The 17902-nt window shown below is 34.3% G+C and overlaps 2 protein-coding genes across 2 annotated transcripts; one reads left to right on the forward strand and one right to left on the reverse strand.

Moving 5' to 3' along the window:
• Positions 1 to 3670: 3670 nt before the first annotated feature.
• On the reverse strand, positions 3671 to 4123 carry LOC148692886 (zinc finger BED domain-containing protein RICESLEEPER 4-like). The gene has a single exon (XM_088680252.1). It carries the CDS (start codon positions 4121 to 4123, stop codon positions 3671 to 3673), a length of 453 nt encoding a protein of 150 aa, XP_088536378.1.
• Positions 4124 to 10942: 6819 nt separating this feature from the next.
• LOC137743665 (protein NUCLEAR FUSION DEFECTIVE 4) lies at positions 10943 to 13075 on the forward strand. The gene has a single exon (XM_068483594.2). It carries the CDS (start codon positions 11179 to 11181, stop codon positions 12856 to 12858), a length of 1680 nt encoding a protein of 559 aa, XP_068339695.2. The 5' UTR covers positions 10943 to 11178; the 3' UTR covers positions 12859 to 13075.
• Positions 13076 to 17902: the final 4827 nt, after the last annotated feature.

Genomic DNA, 17902 nt, shown 5'->3' on the forward strand with positions numbered 1-17902 from the left:
ACATATTCATAGCATTAGAATCCTAGATATGCTTACTAAGTATGCATCCGTAGAAAACACATAAAGAATTCATCAATGAGACTAGTAGTGAACCAATTTTCATCCATTCATAAAAGTAATTCAAACGAAATGTCATAACAAACTTGCAATCATATTCGAGGCTTCAAACAGCCCCTAACTACTAAAAATTTAGTTACACAATTCTTAAGTTAAAACAAAAGATAGACATGAGTTTGAGAAAATAGAACCGAAAGAAATTGACTAAGGCTCCCCCCCCCCCTTTTCCTTCCTTCCCCAACGCTACTTTTAAACCAATTCTTGTTGCATCATTTTCTTCTCCTTAACTCACCCACTAATAGTCATTTAGTGATGACAATAAGTGAGAGGAAATGGTGAAACAATTGTAACTCTTTGGGTAGCCTTTATGCCAATAACTCCCTCTTAATTCTCATCTTTAATTCCATTTCCTCTGATATTTGAATAGGTGTCAGCTGGTTTGTTCTTGATTGCATCAGTTTTGGCTACTAGATTTATTGGATTTATTGCTTTCAATGCTTTATTGTCAGTTACAAACTGCTCAACCTCTTGGGAACCTTTCAGTGTTAAAACGGCCATAACTTCTTCTAGAAAAATGATATTAACAATCCGCGAAATGCTCCAGAAAATAGACATCCGTAACTTTCCAAGCATATAAGGCTCATTCTCTAATTCATTCTCTAATTCATTCTCAGCTGACCTGCACAGGCAGTTTTGATAAATTTGTTACTTAAAGTCCCACTTGTGCTATTTTTCTTTTCTTTGCTTGATAAATCCTACAAAACACAAACACAAAGTAAATAACTCAAAAATATAAGGAACTAACTAAGAAAAGACAAGTGAATTTGATATAAAATATATATAGATATGAGCTTATCAGTTTACCTTGTACTATATTGGTGTTTGTACTCACTCGAGCCAGGGTTAGTTTTTCACGTGTATGTTCACATCATACCATACGCTCACTTTGGATCCATTGTAGGTGTCAGTCCTGTCCTAGATTGTTATAGGCAATTAGGACTCGTATGTGATGCGCCTAGCGCCAGTCTTTACGTGATTGTAGTACAAGAACGTAAATCATTATTACACCCAATCTTGTTCATGTCAAAATACCTTTACATAAACTCATGTGTCAGCATATGTCAATGAGCACTCGATGTGATATGTTTATTTCTGCGAGATATTGTGATTACTAGAAGTTATATGCCTATTTACGAATTTTGTGACGTATTGAATTCTTGGGACATTGCAGGCTACGGTAAGTATTTTCATACTATACGTACTATGTATATTTTGAAAACTATACTTGTTTTATGGTGATGGGTTAGAAAGTTTTCAAAAAGGTTTTTATAAAACTTTATTTTTAGGCTCATTCACCCTTGTTTTTCGCCCTTCCAGGTTTTAGTAGGGGTGCAACTCAGGCGGGTTAGGCAAGTTGGAAGGTCAACCCAATCCTAACCTAACTTTTACAATTCAGGATTGGGTTCAGGTTAGGTTTCAATTTGGTTCATTTGGGCTCGGGTTTAATTAGGTTCGGATTTACTTGGGTTGGGTTCGGGTTGCCCAACTTTTTCAAGTTTAATCCTGTAACCACTTAGTTTCCAAGAATCCTAAAAAATTAAGCTAAGTAGCATCAAAGATATTTAAATTCAATTTCATAAATCAAAATTAAAATCTAGTTCTGTAAATTGTATCTGTTATAAGGTTAAACTAAATATGAATCTTTCAACCATGCAAAGTTTGAATTAAAATACAAGAAATACCAAAGCTAGGACCAAAAGATATAAAGAAAAAAACCAAAAAAAAAAAAGAAAAAAGAGGAATACTTCATTGTCCAAAGCTAGTACCCAACTCAAGTCTTGTCGTCCAAAAGTCAATATAATAGGCATTCCTATTAAATATAGAATAAAACAAAATAGTTAGTTATACTCGTATATGATATATAATCACAACAAGCATTATAATCTCCTACAAGAAATATAGAAGAGCATAAAATTACCGAATAGAATCAAGTCTCCGTAGTGCATGAAACCCCAGTGCCAAAAGCTTCAACAATATTAGCTACACCTATAAATGAAATTGAACCAAGTTTTATTTCATTACAAAAATTACGGAAAAAAAAAAGTTTAAAATAAATACCTGCTTCAAGCTCCTCAAGGATCTCTAACTTCTCTTCAATGTCAACTGGGGCTGGTGAGTTCCTTAACCAATCTTGTGCACAAATCAAAGATTCCACTATTTTTGGTGTCAAAGAGCTGCGAAATTGGTCAAGTACTCGACCTCCCTTACTAAATGCAGATTCGGAAGCAACTGTAGAAATAGGAATTGCCAAAATGTCACGTGCCATACAAAAAAGTATACGATATGAAGTTGATTTTTCCTTCCACCAACCTAAAATGTCAAAATCAAATCGATTACTTTCAACTGATTATTCTAAGTAACGCTCCAACTTAGACTTTACTGTGATTTCCTCTTCTCTCAAAAAGTTGTCCCAACCCAAGCTTTCTTCCTCAATAAGTTCATCCACTTCATTCAAACTTGAGACATTAGGACTTTGAGAAAAATTAGTGTCCAATGCTTGTGTGTTCTCTAATAAATAAAATTGATACAGCTTCACTGACAAATCTTGAACATTAGCAATTTACTTTCATAAAATTTGGCATAACACCACTTAACATACTTCAACTTGTAACGAGGATCTAGAACCACCGCAATGATTAATAAAGTATTCACTTTATCAATGTTGCAATACTTATCAAACTTGGACTGCATTTTCAAGGCCATGTCACGAAAGTAAGCATCATCACTCTTTGTCCATTTAGAAAGAAGAGTTTGAATCATATTCACTTCAAGAAAATAAGAGTTTGGAAGTGGTATGGTGAGAACCTGATACACGCTTTGTAACAATATAAAAATGCTCCAGAAACTTTGACAAATTTTTCATTGAACTCGAATTATCATTAGTCATCTCATCTTCCCTCTTGAACTCAACTAAAATTTGCATCTTGGTCATGCAAGCGCTCAAATGTACTTTGAAAATCAAGAGCAGCATTTAGCATCATATAAGTTGAATTCCAACGTGTTTGCACATCCAAGCACAAATACTTCTTATAGGCAATTCTTTCTTCTCTTGCACACTTCTTAAACGCTTCCAATCTTGAAGGAGAACTTCGTACAAACTTTACATATGCACGAAGACGAGCTAATTAGGTGCTTACATTATTGAGTCCATCCTTAACTATAAGATTCAAAACATGTGCAAAAACACCTGACATGAAAAAAATCACCATCCTGTACAAACTGTTTTTCCTACTGAACCTTTTAACCAAACTTGTTGCTGCTGTATCATTTGAACTCGTACACATGTTTCTACAGCTTGTGCAACCTCACCACAATGTGGAGTGGGAACTGCCCAAAAATTGATGATTCTTTTTTGTAACACCCAGTCTTTGTCAATGAAATATGCAGTAAGACACATATATCCAAGATTCTGAACAGAAGTCCACAAGTTAGTTGTGAGACTCGCTCGCGAATTTGAAGATTCAAACATCTCCTTCAGCTTTTTTCTTTCCTCTGCATACAATTAAACACAATCTTTTGTAGTTGTTGTACGTGACAACAATTTAAATCTTGGTTATGCAACATTCATAAATGTTTTGAAGCCTTCCTTCTCCACAAAGCTAAATGGTAATTCATCAACAATAATCATTCTAGCAAAGAGTTTTCGGCAATGCTTTTGGTCAAATTTCCAATTAGAAAGAGACTCTGCTACTGTAAAAGACAAGAGATGTTGTTTCTTGTCCCCGTTATAAGGGTACTTCTTACACTTCTTTTTATGCCTTTTAAGTGTAGTGGTTCCATTGGTGCTAGAACATGCAAATATTTTCTTACAATAGATGCATTGTGCCTCACCAGACCTATTTCCATCCGCATTTAGAAATCTTTCGTAATGTGCCCAAACTTTAGACTTGGGTTCATATACTCTTTTGCGTGATGGTACCTGAGGTTTAATTGTAGCATTTTGAGGCTCTACAGGAGCAGCTGGCAGAGGCTTTCTTGGAGTAGTTGTCTGATTATGCTCTGCCATATATGACAATCAAATGGACCTGAACAATTAACACATGAAACAAAATATTAATATATGACAACAAAAATAGCTAATAGGAAGTAACATGAACATATAAGACAGAAAGATGTCAAAATTTTAATTACGTTTGTATAATCATACATGGGGAACTAAGTAATTGAGATTTTATCAGACTACCTAGAATACTTTTTTTTTTTTTTTATAACTCTTTCTTCACTTTCATGCGATATGATTCGTCCCTAATAAAACTTTTAGTGTATATTATATTATATGATTAAACCAATAGGTCCATTGATCAAGGAGAACAGACTTACTGTGTTGTTTAGGTAGGCTGCAGAATGAAAGAAGGTGGACCGAGTTGCTGTCTTTCTGAGCAATTGCTTCTGGACACAAAGAAATTTAGGGTTTGGAGTCTAACAATTTAATATATAGCTTTAGGGTTTATGGATTTAAGGGTAATTTATTAAAATATATATTAGAAAGGATATGGGTTTTTGAACTTGGCTCACTTAGGTGAAATATGAATATTAATTAATATGGGCCACAATCAAGTTTAGTTAATCGGGTTGGGTTGGGTTGGGGATAGGCGGGCAAATGATCAATCCAACTCAACCCAATCAATGAACGAGTTGAAATTGAGTTGGGTTCGGACAGGTTATAACTAAAAAAAACCCGCTTGTTCGAGTTTAAAGTCGGGTTAGACATGAGCTGGTTCGGATTGGCCCAACCCAAGTTGCACCCCTAGGTTTTAGTAGCTGAGCCTTTGTGTTGACGAGGATTTTTGGCAAATCTTCGTATAGGAGGTTAACTTCAATGGTATACTTCTCAATCTACTTTATTGTACTTTACTTATGCTCTAACATCACATGTTGAATGGGTTCATTCCCGCTCACTTGCGCACTCTTACATCTAAACACTTCTAGGTTTAAACTTGCTCACTTTTTACTCATCACTACATTTTATGGCTTCGTCGCCCTTCTGGTGACAACCAGCACAGCTCGATTCGGAGTCCAGTAAACATTTCGGGTTGGGGTGTGCCAAAAACTGAGATACAAATCAAGCTAAAATTTAAATGTATTTTTTGTAAAACAAAATTTGAAATTTCTGAAAAATTATGAACCTGTTCTAACTTTTCTCTACATTGATTTGTTAGTTAAAATGACTGGGCTGGGATTTCAATCTACTGGGCCTTGCCCTGCGTTGCATTCTAATGCGCCGAACACTAAATTTAACCCCAACAGATTAAAAAGAGATGGGCCTAATGAATCGTGAGATTGAAATGGTTTGAAGGAACTTTACCTTTGTAATCATACTTTTACACTTAGACCAAGTCCAATAGATTTGAGTTTTAAACCCGTAAGGCTTTTCAAGTCATTAGGATAAAATAAGGTTTTGGGTTAAACTTATTTTTGAGCCAAAATTTAGACTAAAAAATGAGTCGAGGATAGTGGCTAGGAGCCTGAACCTATTTGCTAACGCTATTGGGCACTCGTGGAAAGATCAAAGACTTTTTTTTGGTTGGACAGCCCACGTGGTTGGACTGTTGGTTTATCTGCAAATCCAAATACAATTTAAAAAAAAAAAATTAAATTAAATTTATAAATACATTAAATGTAATGGCTGAGATCGAATATGAGCAAATTTAACAGTACAAAAAAGATCAAATTGTCCAAACTAAAACCAACGGCAAAACAATTGTAAAATTATTTAAATCAAAATCCCCAAAAAAACTCTACATATACCTATGTATTTTGTTCAAACATCCACACAAAATTCACTTTCGTCAAACAAATCCTTCATTTTTTTTCTTTCTACCACTTATGTATTTGTGTTTAAGAATGCGGTTGGTTGTGTGGTTTTCCATGTTCTTTCATGTGGTGCATGTGTAAGAATGAGGTAGGTTTAGTGATTTTTCATTATTTATTGGAATTTAGATATTTTTAGGTAAAAATGTTCATAAAAATACATTATGATAATCTACGTAAATTTTATTTTTAAAAAAGTTTTCCCAAAAAAAAAAAAATTAGGCTAAAACCATTTTTTAATAATCTCGGACTAAAATTTTAAGCTAAAACTATTGGAGAAGAAAAATCATTTCTCGGTTAAAACCTAAATTTTCTAGGCTAAAAATTTAGGTTTTAACCTCAACTATTGGAGTTGGTCTTACAGAAGTATAACCATTACAAATTTACAATCATGCTAAACGAAGTTTTTTGTGTTAAAACTCTTAATTTTTTTCCCTGATACAACGATATATTTATACTAAAAAATACAAAATAAATTAGTATCAAACTCTCTATTTACGAGTTTAGAATCTATGATATCTCAATTACAACTGAATGTCATGTTTGTTTTGCTAATAGTCGATGGATTAATATATATCTACAATGACTGTCCAATATGTCTGTGAAATGTGAAGATAGAACTGTATATACCACTTCTAAAAAGTAGGCTAACTTTATATACCACTTCTAAAGAAGATGTGATGACTATACCACACATGCAACATATTTATATGTTGCATAAATAATGGATTATAGTTTTCAAAATAAAATAAAATAATAATAATGGGTTATTATACAAAATGGTTCCTGAGATTTGCATGATCAATAGAAATGGTCCCTGAGATTGAAAATCAATAGAAATGGTTCCTGAGATTGTCCACCATCCATGATTTTAGTCCTTCCGTTAAAAACTCTTTGGGCAATTTTTAAAGCTTCGTAACTCAATCGATTTTTAACCAAATTTGACCCATAATATATCAAAATGAAGATAAGAAAGTGTATAACAAGATTATACCTACTTGGAAGCCCAATGATTGCCGGAGATGGCTAAAAAATAGCCTGAAAGGTGACTCGTCCGCGGGAAAACTGGAAAACTCTCCGGAAACTGGGTAAAATTTAAACGTTCATAACTTCTTCAATACTCAACAAAATCGAGTGATTCACAAACGAAAATCATACTTCTCGCCAAGACAAAGAGAATGATATCTCTCTTTACTACTAACTCGCCGTGGTTTGGCTGAAAAATTGCTCGAAAGTGGCTAACTTGAAAATGGTTAGCCACTTTCAAGCCGTTGTCCGACCAAACCACGGCAAGTTAGCCTTCAAAAAATGTACTATTCTCTTCTTCTCGTCAAGAAGTACTATTTTTGTTTTTGAATCACTCGATTTGGTTAAGTATTGAAGAAGTTATGAACATTTAAAGTTTACCAAGTTTCCGGCGAGTTTTCCAGTTTTTCCGCGGACCAGTCACCTTTCAGGCTATTTTCCGGCCATCTTCGACAACCATTGGGCTTCCAAAAAGGTATGATCTTATTCTACACTTTCCTATCTTCATTTTAATATATTATGGGTCGAATTTAGTTAAGAAACGATTGAGTTACAAAGCTTTGAAAATTGCCCAAAATCGTTTTTAACGGAATGACCAAAATCAAGGATTGTGGACAATCTCAGGGACCATTTCTATTGGTCATGCAAATCTCAGGACCATTTTGTACAGTAGCCCCATAAATAATTGACTGACCAATAAAACAGCATCTATTAGATTAGTGAACTTCGTTATTAGTGCTTCAAAAAAATCCTAAAAGCCCATATTGTGTGTAATCTTTGATGTCTGGTTTTTTTTCTCTAGGGTTTGCCCCCATTCAAGTAAGAGAAATTCCTACGTACATAAAAACACAAGGAAGATAAGCAATTTGCTGCAAAATTTTAGCCCTCATCTAATCAATATGTGTGGACTTCGGAGATGGATGCGAAGGGAGTGGTGACAGCTATCAACTCGGGAGAGACCTGTTTCGAAATTGAAAGCAAATTATTATTGGGTGATGTTAAAAGCATTGAAAAAGGCCATTCCGTTCTTTTTACGTGTTCATGAAAAGAGCGTGAAGCCAATGTTGTGGCACATGAACTAGCGCAATTTTCCGTTTAACGCGTAGTGTATTCTACTACCAAAAGGGACAACGGATTCGGAAGCATGCACCTGCCTCTCTTTCCTTGTTCATATTAAAACTCGTGACAAATTATTCCTAAGATATTTTATGAAAATATACACTCCTTTAGGCCTAGTGATAGAACATAACTTCGCTACTGAAAAATAACATATGTTCAAGTAATTAATTTTGTAATTACAGATTGAATATGTATCCATCTATGATTGGCTAGCAGCATGAGCTGCTGCTGATTTTTCAACAGCCAAGTACTGTTTTATCACGAGGTGTACAGGAGTTTTTATTTTCATAAAATATATTCGGATGAAGCCAATGGCCCAATCTTCTCAGATTCATTTCATGTGTCTTTTTTCTCTTTTTTTCCTCGACAGATTGTTTATTTTGTCAGTCATGAAAACATCCTATACGGCTATACTGTTCTAAAGAGTTTGATCGATATCAGCTCCAAATATGGCTAGCCATACAAGTGTTTTTTCATGAGAGATTTTGATTTGAAATTAAATATCATTTCACAAAAAGAATTTCTTTGAAGGAAACACAATAGTCTTTATAGTCGCTAGTGGTGGCCCTCAAGAATACTGTGATAACACCAATTATTCAAAATAGCTTACCAAAGTTAGACATTTTGTAATGCCAATCATCCCGAGAATCACTTTGGTGGAGATAGTGATTTTAATATGTATCATCTGCCAATTCATGTCGCACACCAATGTGGTACAAATATAGCGCCTTTTTAGCATAACTTACAAAATTGTGCATAGATTAAAAGCGGCGTAATTTTCAACATTAAACATAAGATTAACGTAGAAAACAAAAATAAAAGATATGAAGTTAACGTTAAATATAAGATTAACGTAGTAAATAAAAGTAAAAAATACAAAGTTAAGGATGCATTAGTAGACTTTCAAGGTAATAAGAATTTATTAATAAACCGTTAAGAACATACATAAGACAGACATGTCAAACGTAATCAAGAGGACGCACATGCTAAAATAGAGATCACATAATTTGAAACTTAACACACTCGCTATTAATACAATACAACGATGCATTAGAGGGTTAAATTACATGGATTCTATGGTTGCAACCTAGTGACTGATAAGTAAAAGTATAGGATGAAGCTTTCAAGTCTCCCTCAAGTTCAAGTATTTTAGTCCTGGAAACTTGATCACTTTCTACACTCGTCATTTGCAGAAGATTCCTACCCTAAATGTGAAAGGCTTTTTATGGTGGTGGGGGAATCATACAAGAAATGTGGCTTATTGCAGGTCCACACTAACCTACTACGGTACCACTTTAGGTGGATTTTGCCTTTTCCATGGAATCTGGATCTTTACTGGATCTTCTTTGCGAGGATTTCGAGCTTGGATCGTATTCATTCATTTTATATGACAAAAATTATTTTAAATATTTTTATTTAAAATTGAACACAAACATTACTTGACAAAAATTGACAACACAATGTACGATAAACAAACATAATTTACGAATTCCTAAGATACTGTTGGTTTTCCATGACCTGGATTTATAAAGCTTCGAGCCTACAAGTTCATCAGCTTTGTCATGATTGGATTGCATATGCTATTTTCGTTTATGGCCCCCCAATATAATGTGAAAAAGGGAATTATCCTCCGTGATGTCATCCTTAATGCGTGCTTACAATAATTATTTGAAGTGTTCGGCGTTAAAAAAAAGTGTCAAAATCGATAGTCTAAATTTATTAGTGAAAAATGCTCGACTTTACTAAAAGATAGAATTTGCGTTATCACTAATTCTATGCCGGTAATCCAACTTTTACTTGGTGTACACTATCACGATCATATCATTTATGATCGATGTTCATCAAGACGATAAGATTTTTGATGCTTGTGCCAAAGGTCAACACAAGTATAATATTAATTAATTAATTAATTAAGAAAGAAAATAACATGATTTAAGGATTAGAATTTTGAAAATAAGGCTTCTATTCATATAATTGAAATAAGGAGATGAGGCTGCACTCTACAAATATAATTCAAAAGTATAAGATCTGTCACAAAACTTGTAAATATACTATAGAAATAAGAAAATATTCTAGTGTTAGTTGCGTGTGGATGCTTGACGCAAGTATATATATAGCTGTTTATAGAGTTTATTGTGGATGACACACTCATCAATAATTGTTATAGTATTACAACTCAAATTGAATATAAGAAACACACTCATTTTAGTGAGAAAAGCTGCGTAATGAGTCTTATGCTTTTATTATGTGTTCTGCAACACTCATTCCATGATAAAATCAAACAATAGAGTAGAAACGTTTGTTATGAAAAACCCCAAGGCCATGAAAGATAAAAGAGGCCAAGTGACCTTAAAGTTGACTTTCACTACTAAGATCTGTGAGCCCGTGACATTGGGGAAATAAAGATATTGCAAAAGTGGGTCCTCCTCAACTCATATAAAACCAACAGGATCCTTTCTGGATTCTTTTAGCGAGAATCCTAGAGATATGTAAATTGTGTTCGTTCATCATACATCATACAGTTATTTTTTTTTCAAATACTGTTTATATTTATTTTTAAATAAAAATATTTAAAATGATTTTTTACCACACGATGTACAATAAGCAGACACGATTCACGAATTTTTGTGATCCTTACAAAGAGGATCTGACAAGGATCCAGACTCACTTGCATTGAGGATCCTCTCCAGATTCTCTTTGTGAGGATCTCGGGGATTCTGCAATCACGTCCGTTCATCGTACATTGTATTAATCAGTTTTCATCAGGTTCTATTTATACTCAATTTTAGATAAAAAAATTTCAATAATTTCTGATCGTAAGATATACGATGAACATATGTGATTGAAGAATCATCGGGATCATCACAAAGAGGATCCTCACCCTCCCACTTGATCCCTCACTATGCTTTATTTATACTACAGCCCTATTGGCCTTTAGTACTAGAAATATCTGAATCAAACCAATCCCAATGACCATCTGCAAATTTTCTTTTCCTCAGATCTTCACAAAAAAATACACAAATTTCTGCTAGCCACACCTACTAAATTTCCTTTGCAGTTTAGCCCGACGAGAAACAGCGCACCGGAATACCGCCATCGCAAAAAATGAGCATCAAGAGAGGGAGTGAACCATTTCAATTTGCAGTCCATGTGGTTAAAGGAAGATGGTTCTCAGTTTTTGCCTCATTTCTCATAATGGCAGGAGCTGGAGCTACTTACCTCTTTGGTGTCTACTCCAAGCAGATCAAGTCCTCTCTTGGCTATGACCAAACTACCCTCAACCTGCTAGGGTTTTTCAAGGACCTTGGTGCAAATGTTGGTGTCCTCTCAGGGCTCATTGGTGAAGTCACACCAACATGGTTTGTCCTCCTCATTGGCTCAGCGATGAATTTTGCAGGCTACTTCATGATTTGGCTTGCTGTCACTGCCAAAATCCCCAAGCCAAAAGTTTGGCACATGTGCCTCTACATTTGCATTGGAGCCAACTCTCAGAATTTTGCAAATACAGGAGCTCTTGTCACATGCGTGAAGAATTTTCCGGCTAGTCGCGGCGTTATGCTTGGATTGTTAAAGGGGTTTACTGGACTCAGTGGAGCTATGTTCACTCAAATTTACTTGGCGGTTTATGGAAACAACTCGAAATCCATGATTCTTCTCATTGCTTGGCTTCCGGCTGCGCTGTCGGTAATTTTCGTGTACACCATTAGGCCAATGAAGCTTGTTAGGCAACCCAATGAGCTCAGAGTGTTTTACCACTTCCTCTATGTCTCAATTGGCCTTGCTGTTTTCCTCATGGCTATGATTGTACTTCAGAAGCAGGTTGATTTCTCACAAGCTGCTTATGCTGGAAGTGTTTCTGTGGTTTGTTTTTTCCTTTTTGTCCCTCTTGGTATTGCAATTAGAGAGGAGTTAATCCTATGGAATCTCATGAAACAACCTGTTGATCCTCCAACCGAGTTAACTGTTATGAAACTTCCTGCACAAGAAAGTGAAGTGAAAGAGGAGCAAGAAAAGAAAACAAAGATTTCTTGTTTTGTTGATGTATTCAACAAACCAAAAAGAGGAGAAGACTACACAATCTTACAAGCATTGCTAAGCATCGACATGCTCATTTTGTTCATCGCAACACTATGCGGACTCGGGTCAAGCCTGACAGCAGTGGACAATTTGGGGCAAATTGGTGAGTCTCTTGGATATCCGACTAAAACAATAAGCTCATTTGTGTCATTGGTGAGCATATGGAACTACTTTGGGAGGGTTTTTTCGGGGTTTGTCTCCGAAAGCCTATTGGTAAAATGGAAAGTCCCCAGACCCCTAATGATGACTCTTGTTCTTCTTCTGTCCTGCGTTGGCCACCTCCTCATTGCATTTCCTGCCCCGGGATCAGTCTATGTGGCATCCGTGATCATCGGATTTTCTTTCGGTGCTCAATTGCCATTGCTTTTCGCAATCATTTCCGAGCTCTTTGGGCTCAAGTACTACTCCACATTGTTCAATTGTGGACAGCTTGCAAGCCCCCTCGGGTCCTATATTCTGAATGTGAAGGTTACCGGAATGCTGTATGACAGAGAAGCATTGAAGGAGTTGGCAAAGAGTGGGATGGCGAGGTCTTCGGTGAAGGAGCTGATCTGCCTTGGGAACCAATGTTATAGGTTGGCATTCTCAATTTTAGCTGCTATAACATTCTTTGGTGCAGTTGTTTCATTGATTTTGGTGGTGAGGACAAGAGAGTTTTACAATGGTGATATTTATAAGAAGTTTAGAGAGGAAGCAGAGGACTCCTAGATTTTTTGTTTTTTTTGGAACACCACCATCTCTTGCATTTGACAAGATGTGGAATTTGATATGTTATGCACTCAGAATTGTTGGATTAGAGTTTCTTGAGAAATGAAGTGCACCAAGAAGCAGTTGGACATTCTCCTGGTGAACAATATATGCATACGCTACTATTACTGAAAAGATGTATTTTGTAAGCAAATGGCAATTGTTTTGTGATTTCTCACTTGTGGTGTCTTCATTTACAATTGGGCACTTTTTATTTCTTTTACCACTTGGTCTCTTTTGGCGAGCAAGGAGACGGATAGTCGGTGCCATAAAAATGCGTATGCTATTCTACTGTCAATTTGAATCACGCATTCTAATAAAAATTAATGTGGTCAAATATATATCCCTACTACACCATACAACTTTTATCACCTAATTTCTTCAGTTCACAAAAAAATAGACTTGACGTATAAACGAACAAAACTTTGGACATATCAGAGCTGCCATCCATTTACGACAAATCCATGTCACTGTGGGTAATTTCACCAGCTCCACCAACATCTCTTTTTTTTTTTTTTTCTCTTGAAATTGTAGAATAAGAGCTGAAAACTTGAGCATGTTGCCATGTTAGGCATAGCCATCAAACAGATGAGTTGGATAAACCGTGGTCAAAATTTACGATTTTTTTTTTCAATTACAAATTGTAGGAAATCGAGTTATAAACTTATCATAATCGTAATCTATTACCTCACTTTCTCCCTTGAGAAAAAACTTACGCGATTCTATAGAGTAATACGCAAGTTATAGACTCTATTAGTTATTATACGTGAGCCTCTCCGTGTAGTGATATGAATATAATTAGATTCAAGTCCAAATGGGAACAAAACCGATCAGCTTTATGCTACTTAATGCTACGGAAGTAGTGATTTTTTTTTTTTTTTTTCATTTATAAGTGAAAGATTTTAACTTTGAATTTCGTGAATGACAAATTCGATACAATTTATTACTCAATCCTTTAGTGTAAATATATTGTTGTATTGTAAAAAGAAAAATGCTAAGAAGACTCTCTCAAAAATAGGACTCTCCATGGACCATGCCACCTCATTTTTTTGCACAATGTTGACATGGAAATTAATGTTAAAAGAGAATTCATGAAGAGTCTCGCTTTGAGAAAGTCTCCTTAGCATTTCTTGTTAGAGTATGAGTGTGATTCATACGGTTTGGTAATAATCCTTGTTGTCTCAAATTGCTATAAAGAAGTCTTAATATGTTTATGAGAGTTAATTCGACTTTGGTTTGGATTGAAACTCTGTGTTGATAAGCTTAAGAATAAACTCATACAAGGATTTGGTCTTGTATTCCTTGTAGGATTATTATAGGGTAATCCAGATTTTGTAAGTTCTTTCTTGTGCTAATATCGTTTGGTAGATTGTCTCCTATAGTGATTCTAATAGGAGAATCAGTTGGGGACATTCGATACATACATACATATATATATATATATATATATGAACATTAGTCACTGCTCTTGCAATATCTTTGCTTATCTTGTTCCAAAGACCTATTATTTGGAGAGCAATTGTGTTTTGCTAAAGAGGAGAAGGTTAATAGTTCCAAAGATGCAATGGTTTCTTCTTCTGCATCGAATTCTGCAGGTACGTTTTCTTCTTGTCCTTGCACTGCAACATTGTTCTTGTGCTTTGTGATTTAATAGCATATCTATGATCTATGGTCCGTGTTAAGTATCTGTCTTATATGTGGTATCTGAGCCTAGTTGATTATCGCTATTAAATTTGAAAGATTTGTTCAAGAATTGACCAGTATTACATGGGTGTTCATCATGAATTTTCTAAACCCAGGAAAAGATGCGAACGACACCGTGTCACTAAAAGAGTCGTTACCCATTTAAAACGTTTAAAATTTTTGACCGTTAAAAGCATATGCACTTTGCTTTCTTCTTTCTTTGCTCTTCGGTTGTGTTGGTTGTAAAGTTTTCTTGCTTCTCGTATCTTGTGAAACACAACAAATCTTCATCTTTTCCACTGATTCTTATCTACTACTACAAATCCTTGTGCTCGATTTTGAGAGGTATGTTTTAACAAATTCATATTTTTTCAAAAAAAATTGTGTCTGTTATGTTGAAGATTTGAGTTAAATAGCAAGATTTAAATAATGTGAGTTATGAAGATCCATAATTACATATGGATACTGCTGAATCAACTTGAAAGTTTTCAACTGTTAATTTAAAAAAAAAAAAAAAAAAAAAAACAATAGTGAACTGGTTTGGAGGTCAAATTTGTTCAATTGATTATAAAAGACAAGTGATATGACATCATTTAAGGAAAAACTTTAGTTTAATTTTGGATGTTGGCTGCATAAAAGGCAGAAGCTAGAGTTTCATTATTTTTAAACTTTTACTGTTGTCAGTTTGGAAGGGGAGAAACCCGTGTTTCTCAATCTGGGGTTGAGAGAACTTTTTTATGCTTGCTTATTTGATGATAAGTATAGTAATTTAGCTGTATACATCTCTCTTAAACATCATAATTTTGATTTTCGAAATTATTGCTTCCGCTATGTTGATTATGATGTTTGCAGATTGAGATAATTTTGGTTTATTAATCCTCCTTGTATTATTAGCGTAATGAATAAACTTGTATTCTGATATGCTAATTGTGTTATTAAGAACCATTGAACAAAGATCATGTTATCTGCATATTGAGATTATATTATCATTCTGGTCCTTCATATTGATATGATCTGAGAGTTGGGTGACTCGGGTTATATCACATATCGACGTTAACTCGTTCGTTGTTCTATTGTTTCTCTTGTTTTATTGAAATCTGAATGAGAATTGTTCTTTTCTGGGAATTGGTGCCGACAGGATTCTGGCTGATAACTTTGGTGATGGCAATTCATATGGTCTCGAGCATTGATGGATAATTTGTTTCGTTCATTTGGAGCTGAGAAAGTGCAATCGAGTTGACAAATATGGGTCCAGTGATGCATTCAGGTAATTCAGTCCGCTATTTCACACATGATTAATTATTCTCTTATATGCATAATTATAGTGTGATGAGTTAAAGCATGATGAATTAGGGCTTTTGTTATTTCGAGTATGCTTGTTTATATATATATATATATATATATATATATATATATATATATATATATATATATATATATTGTGAATGCATGATTAAACTCGAAATCCCTTTATAGATGCCAACTTGTGATTTATGTGAGATGTTTGAAATCATCTTTTGCTGCATTAAAAAAAAAAAAAAAAAAAATTAGTGTAGCATTTTTTCTTGGTGGAGGATATAACTTGTTCATATACAACACCTATTGTTCTCTTTTATCTATTTGGTGTTGGGACATAGATGATGAATATCAATTTGGGATGGAATCATTTTGACTGCATGTGTACTCCATAAATTGATACTGTCTAAATGAATTTTGGCAAGTATATATGCTTAATGACTAAGTGGTTCTAAATATTAAAAGGAAAACTAATGGAATTTGGATGGCATTGTTCCTCTTTATGATACATAAACTAAATGCATCAATTTTTGGTTCAAATATCATGTAGGGAATTTCTTGCTAATTGAACATATATATGGAGATAGCATTCGCGCATACACGTCATACTGATGCATGCATACAAGAAAATATATGAACATATATATGTGAAATATGTTTTGGGTAGAATTGTTATTGTCCATATATGGCGGATCTGTATACATTGGTGTAATTTGGGTTTTATTTTGTAATGATCTTATTTTCATTAGTTGACCCACATTAGATTTTGTAGCAATATATATTGATCTTAGCCTTGAAAATTTACTTGCATGATTATATAGGTCAAGCTATAAATTTTGAGAATTAGCTTGTGTCATCCATATACAAGGATGATAAACAAATTAGCTTATGTAAGCTGTTGTCTATATTTATGAATTCATAAGGAAGCCTGTGCTTATTGTATTGTGAAAATCATGGAGTTTAAGATGCATGCTTATTGTATATGAATATTTGTGATTTCATTTATGATGAATGCTTTCACCATTATGTTTTGGTTGAAATCACAAATAGGGAGGAAGATGAACTTTGAGTTCTCCATAAGAAATAGTGGTCTTGATTATCTCGTTTTAATTAAGACATATTGTTGTGATATATATCCAGACATTATCAAAATTTGGTTGATCTTGCTCGATGAATATTGAACTAGTTAGGATCAAATTGAATGCAAAAATATTGTGGTTGCTATTCTAATTTTGATCATTGTTGAAACTGGTGATTTTGGGTTTATGTGAGATAATTTTTTCCGAATGGATTGTGACTATCTTTTGATACATAGACTGTTTGCATAATGATTTAGGTGTATATGACTAAACTGAGATTATGCAATTGGTGAGGAATTGGGAACCAATTGGTTCCTATCTCCGGTTTCTTTATCGGATGTGCAGTACATTCTGCTTATGCTTAAGTGGGAGAATCATATGTTCAAATGTAAGCATAAGGTTAAGAGAATTTAGGCCTGCCATTATAATTCATTTGGATGCTTAAAACCCAGTTTATGGTTTTATTGAAGCAATTGGTTGAATTATTTGTGTTACTTAATTTGTTTAAGTAATGAGAAGGATCCTATTATGTTAGCATTCAAAGGGAAACGAATTTGGTTTCCATATGGATTCTGATTAGTCATTCATTGTTTTGGAATGATTTTTAGTTAATATAGTTGCTATTAACTTGTACTTAACTTGGTTGTGTTAAGTATGGCCTAGATAAGTGGGAGCAAATCGGTTTGGTTTTGCTATATTGGTTCACATAATTACAAAGTGCAAATTAAGTATGTTGTGACTTTTGAGTTAATTATGCGATGTAACAGAAAAGATTTTTAAGTTCAATACTTTAAAATGCATAGGTACGTTGTATATGAGGTTAAGTTTTTGTTATCCAAAAGATTTGGTGATCGCTTCTATGAATATGATAAAGCTGATGATTGGATCATAACTATGCTATTCATGCAATTATGAATAATTTTAAGTTGATAGCTTACTGTCAAGAA

The sequence above is a fragment of the Pyrus communis genome, chromosome 11 (genome assembly GCF_041283825.1).
Source record: "Pyrus communis isolate YQ-2024b chromosome 11, ASM4128382v1, whole genome shotgun sequence".
NCBI lineage: Eukaryota > Viridiplantae > Streptophyta > Magnoliopsida > Rosales > Rosaceae > Pyrus > Pyrus communis.

Bases quoted from the DNA above. Each gene is read 5' to 3' on its own strand.
- LOC137743665 (XM_068483594.2), top strand. From the start codon at position 11,179: ATGAGCATCAAGAGAGGGAGTGAACCATTTCAATTTGCAGTCCATGTG.
- LOC148692886 (XM_088680252.1), bottom strand. From the start codon at position 4,123: ATGGCAGAGCATAATCAGACAACTACTCCAAGAAAGCCTCTGCCAGCT.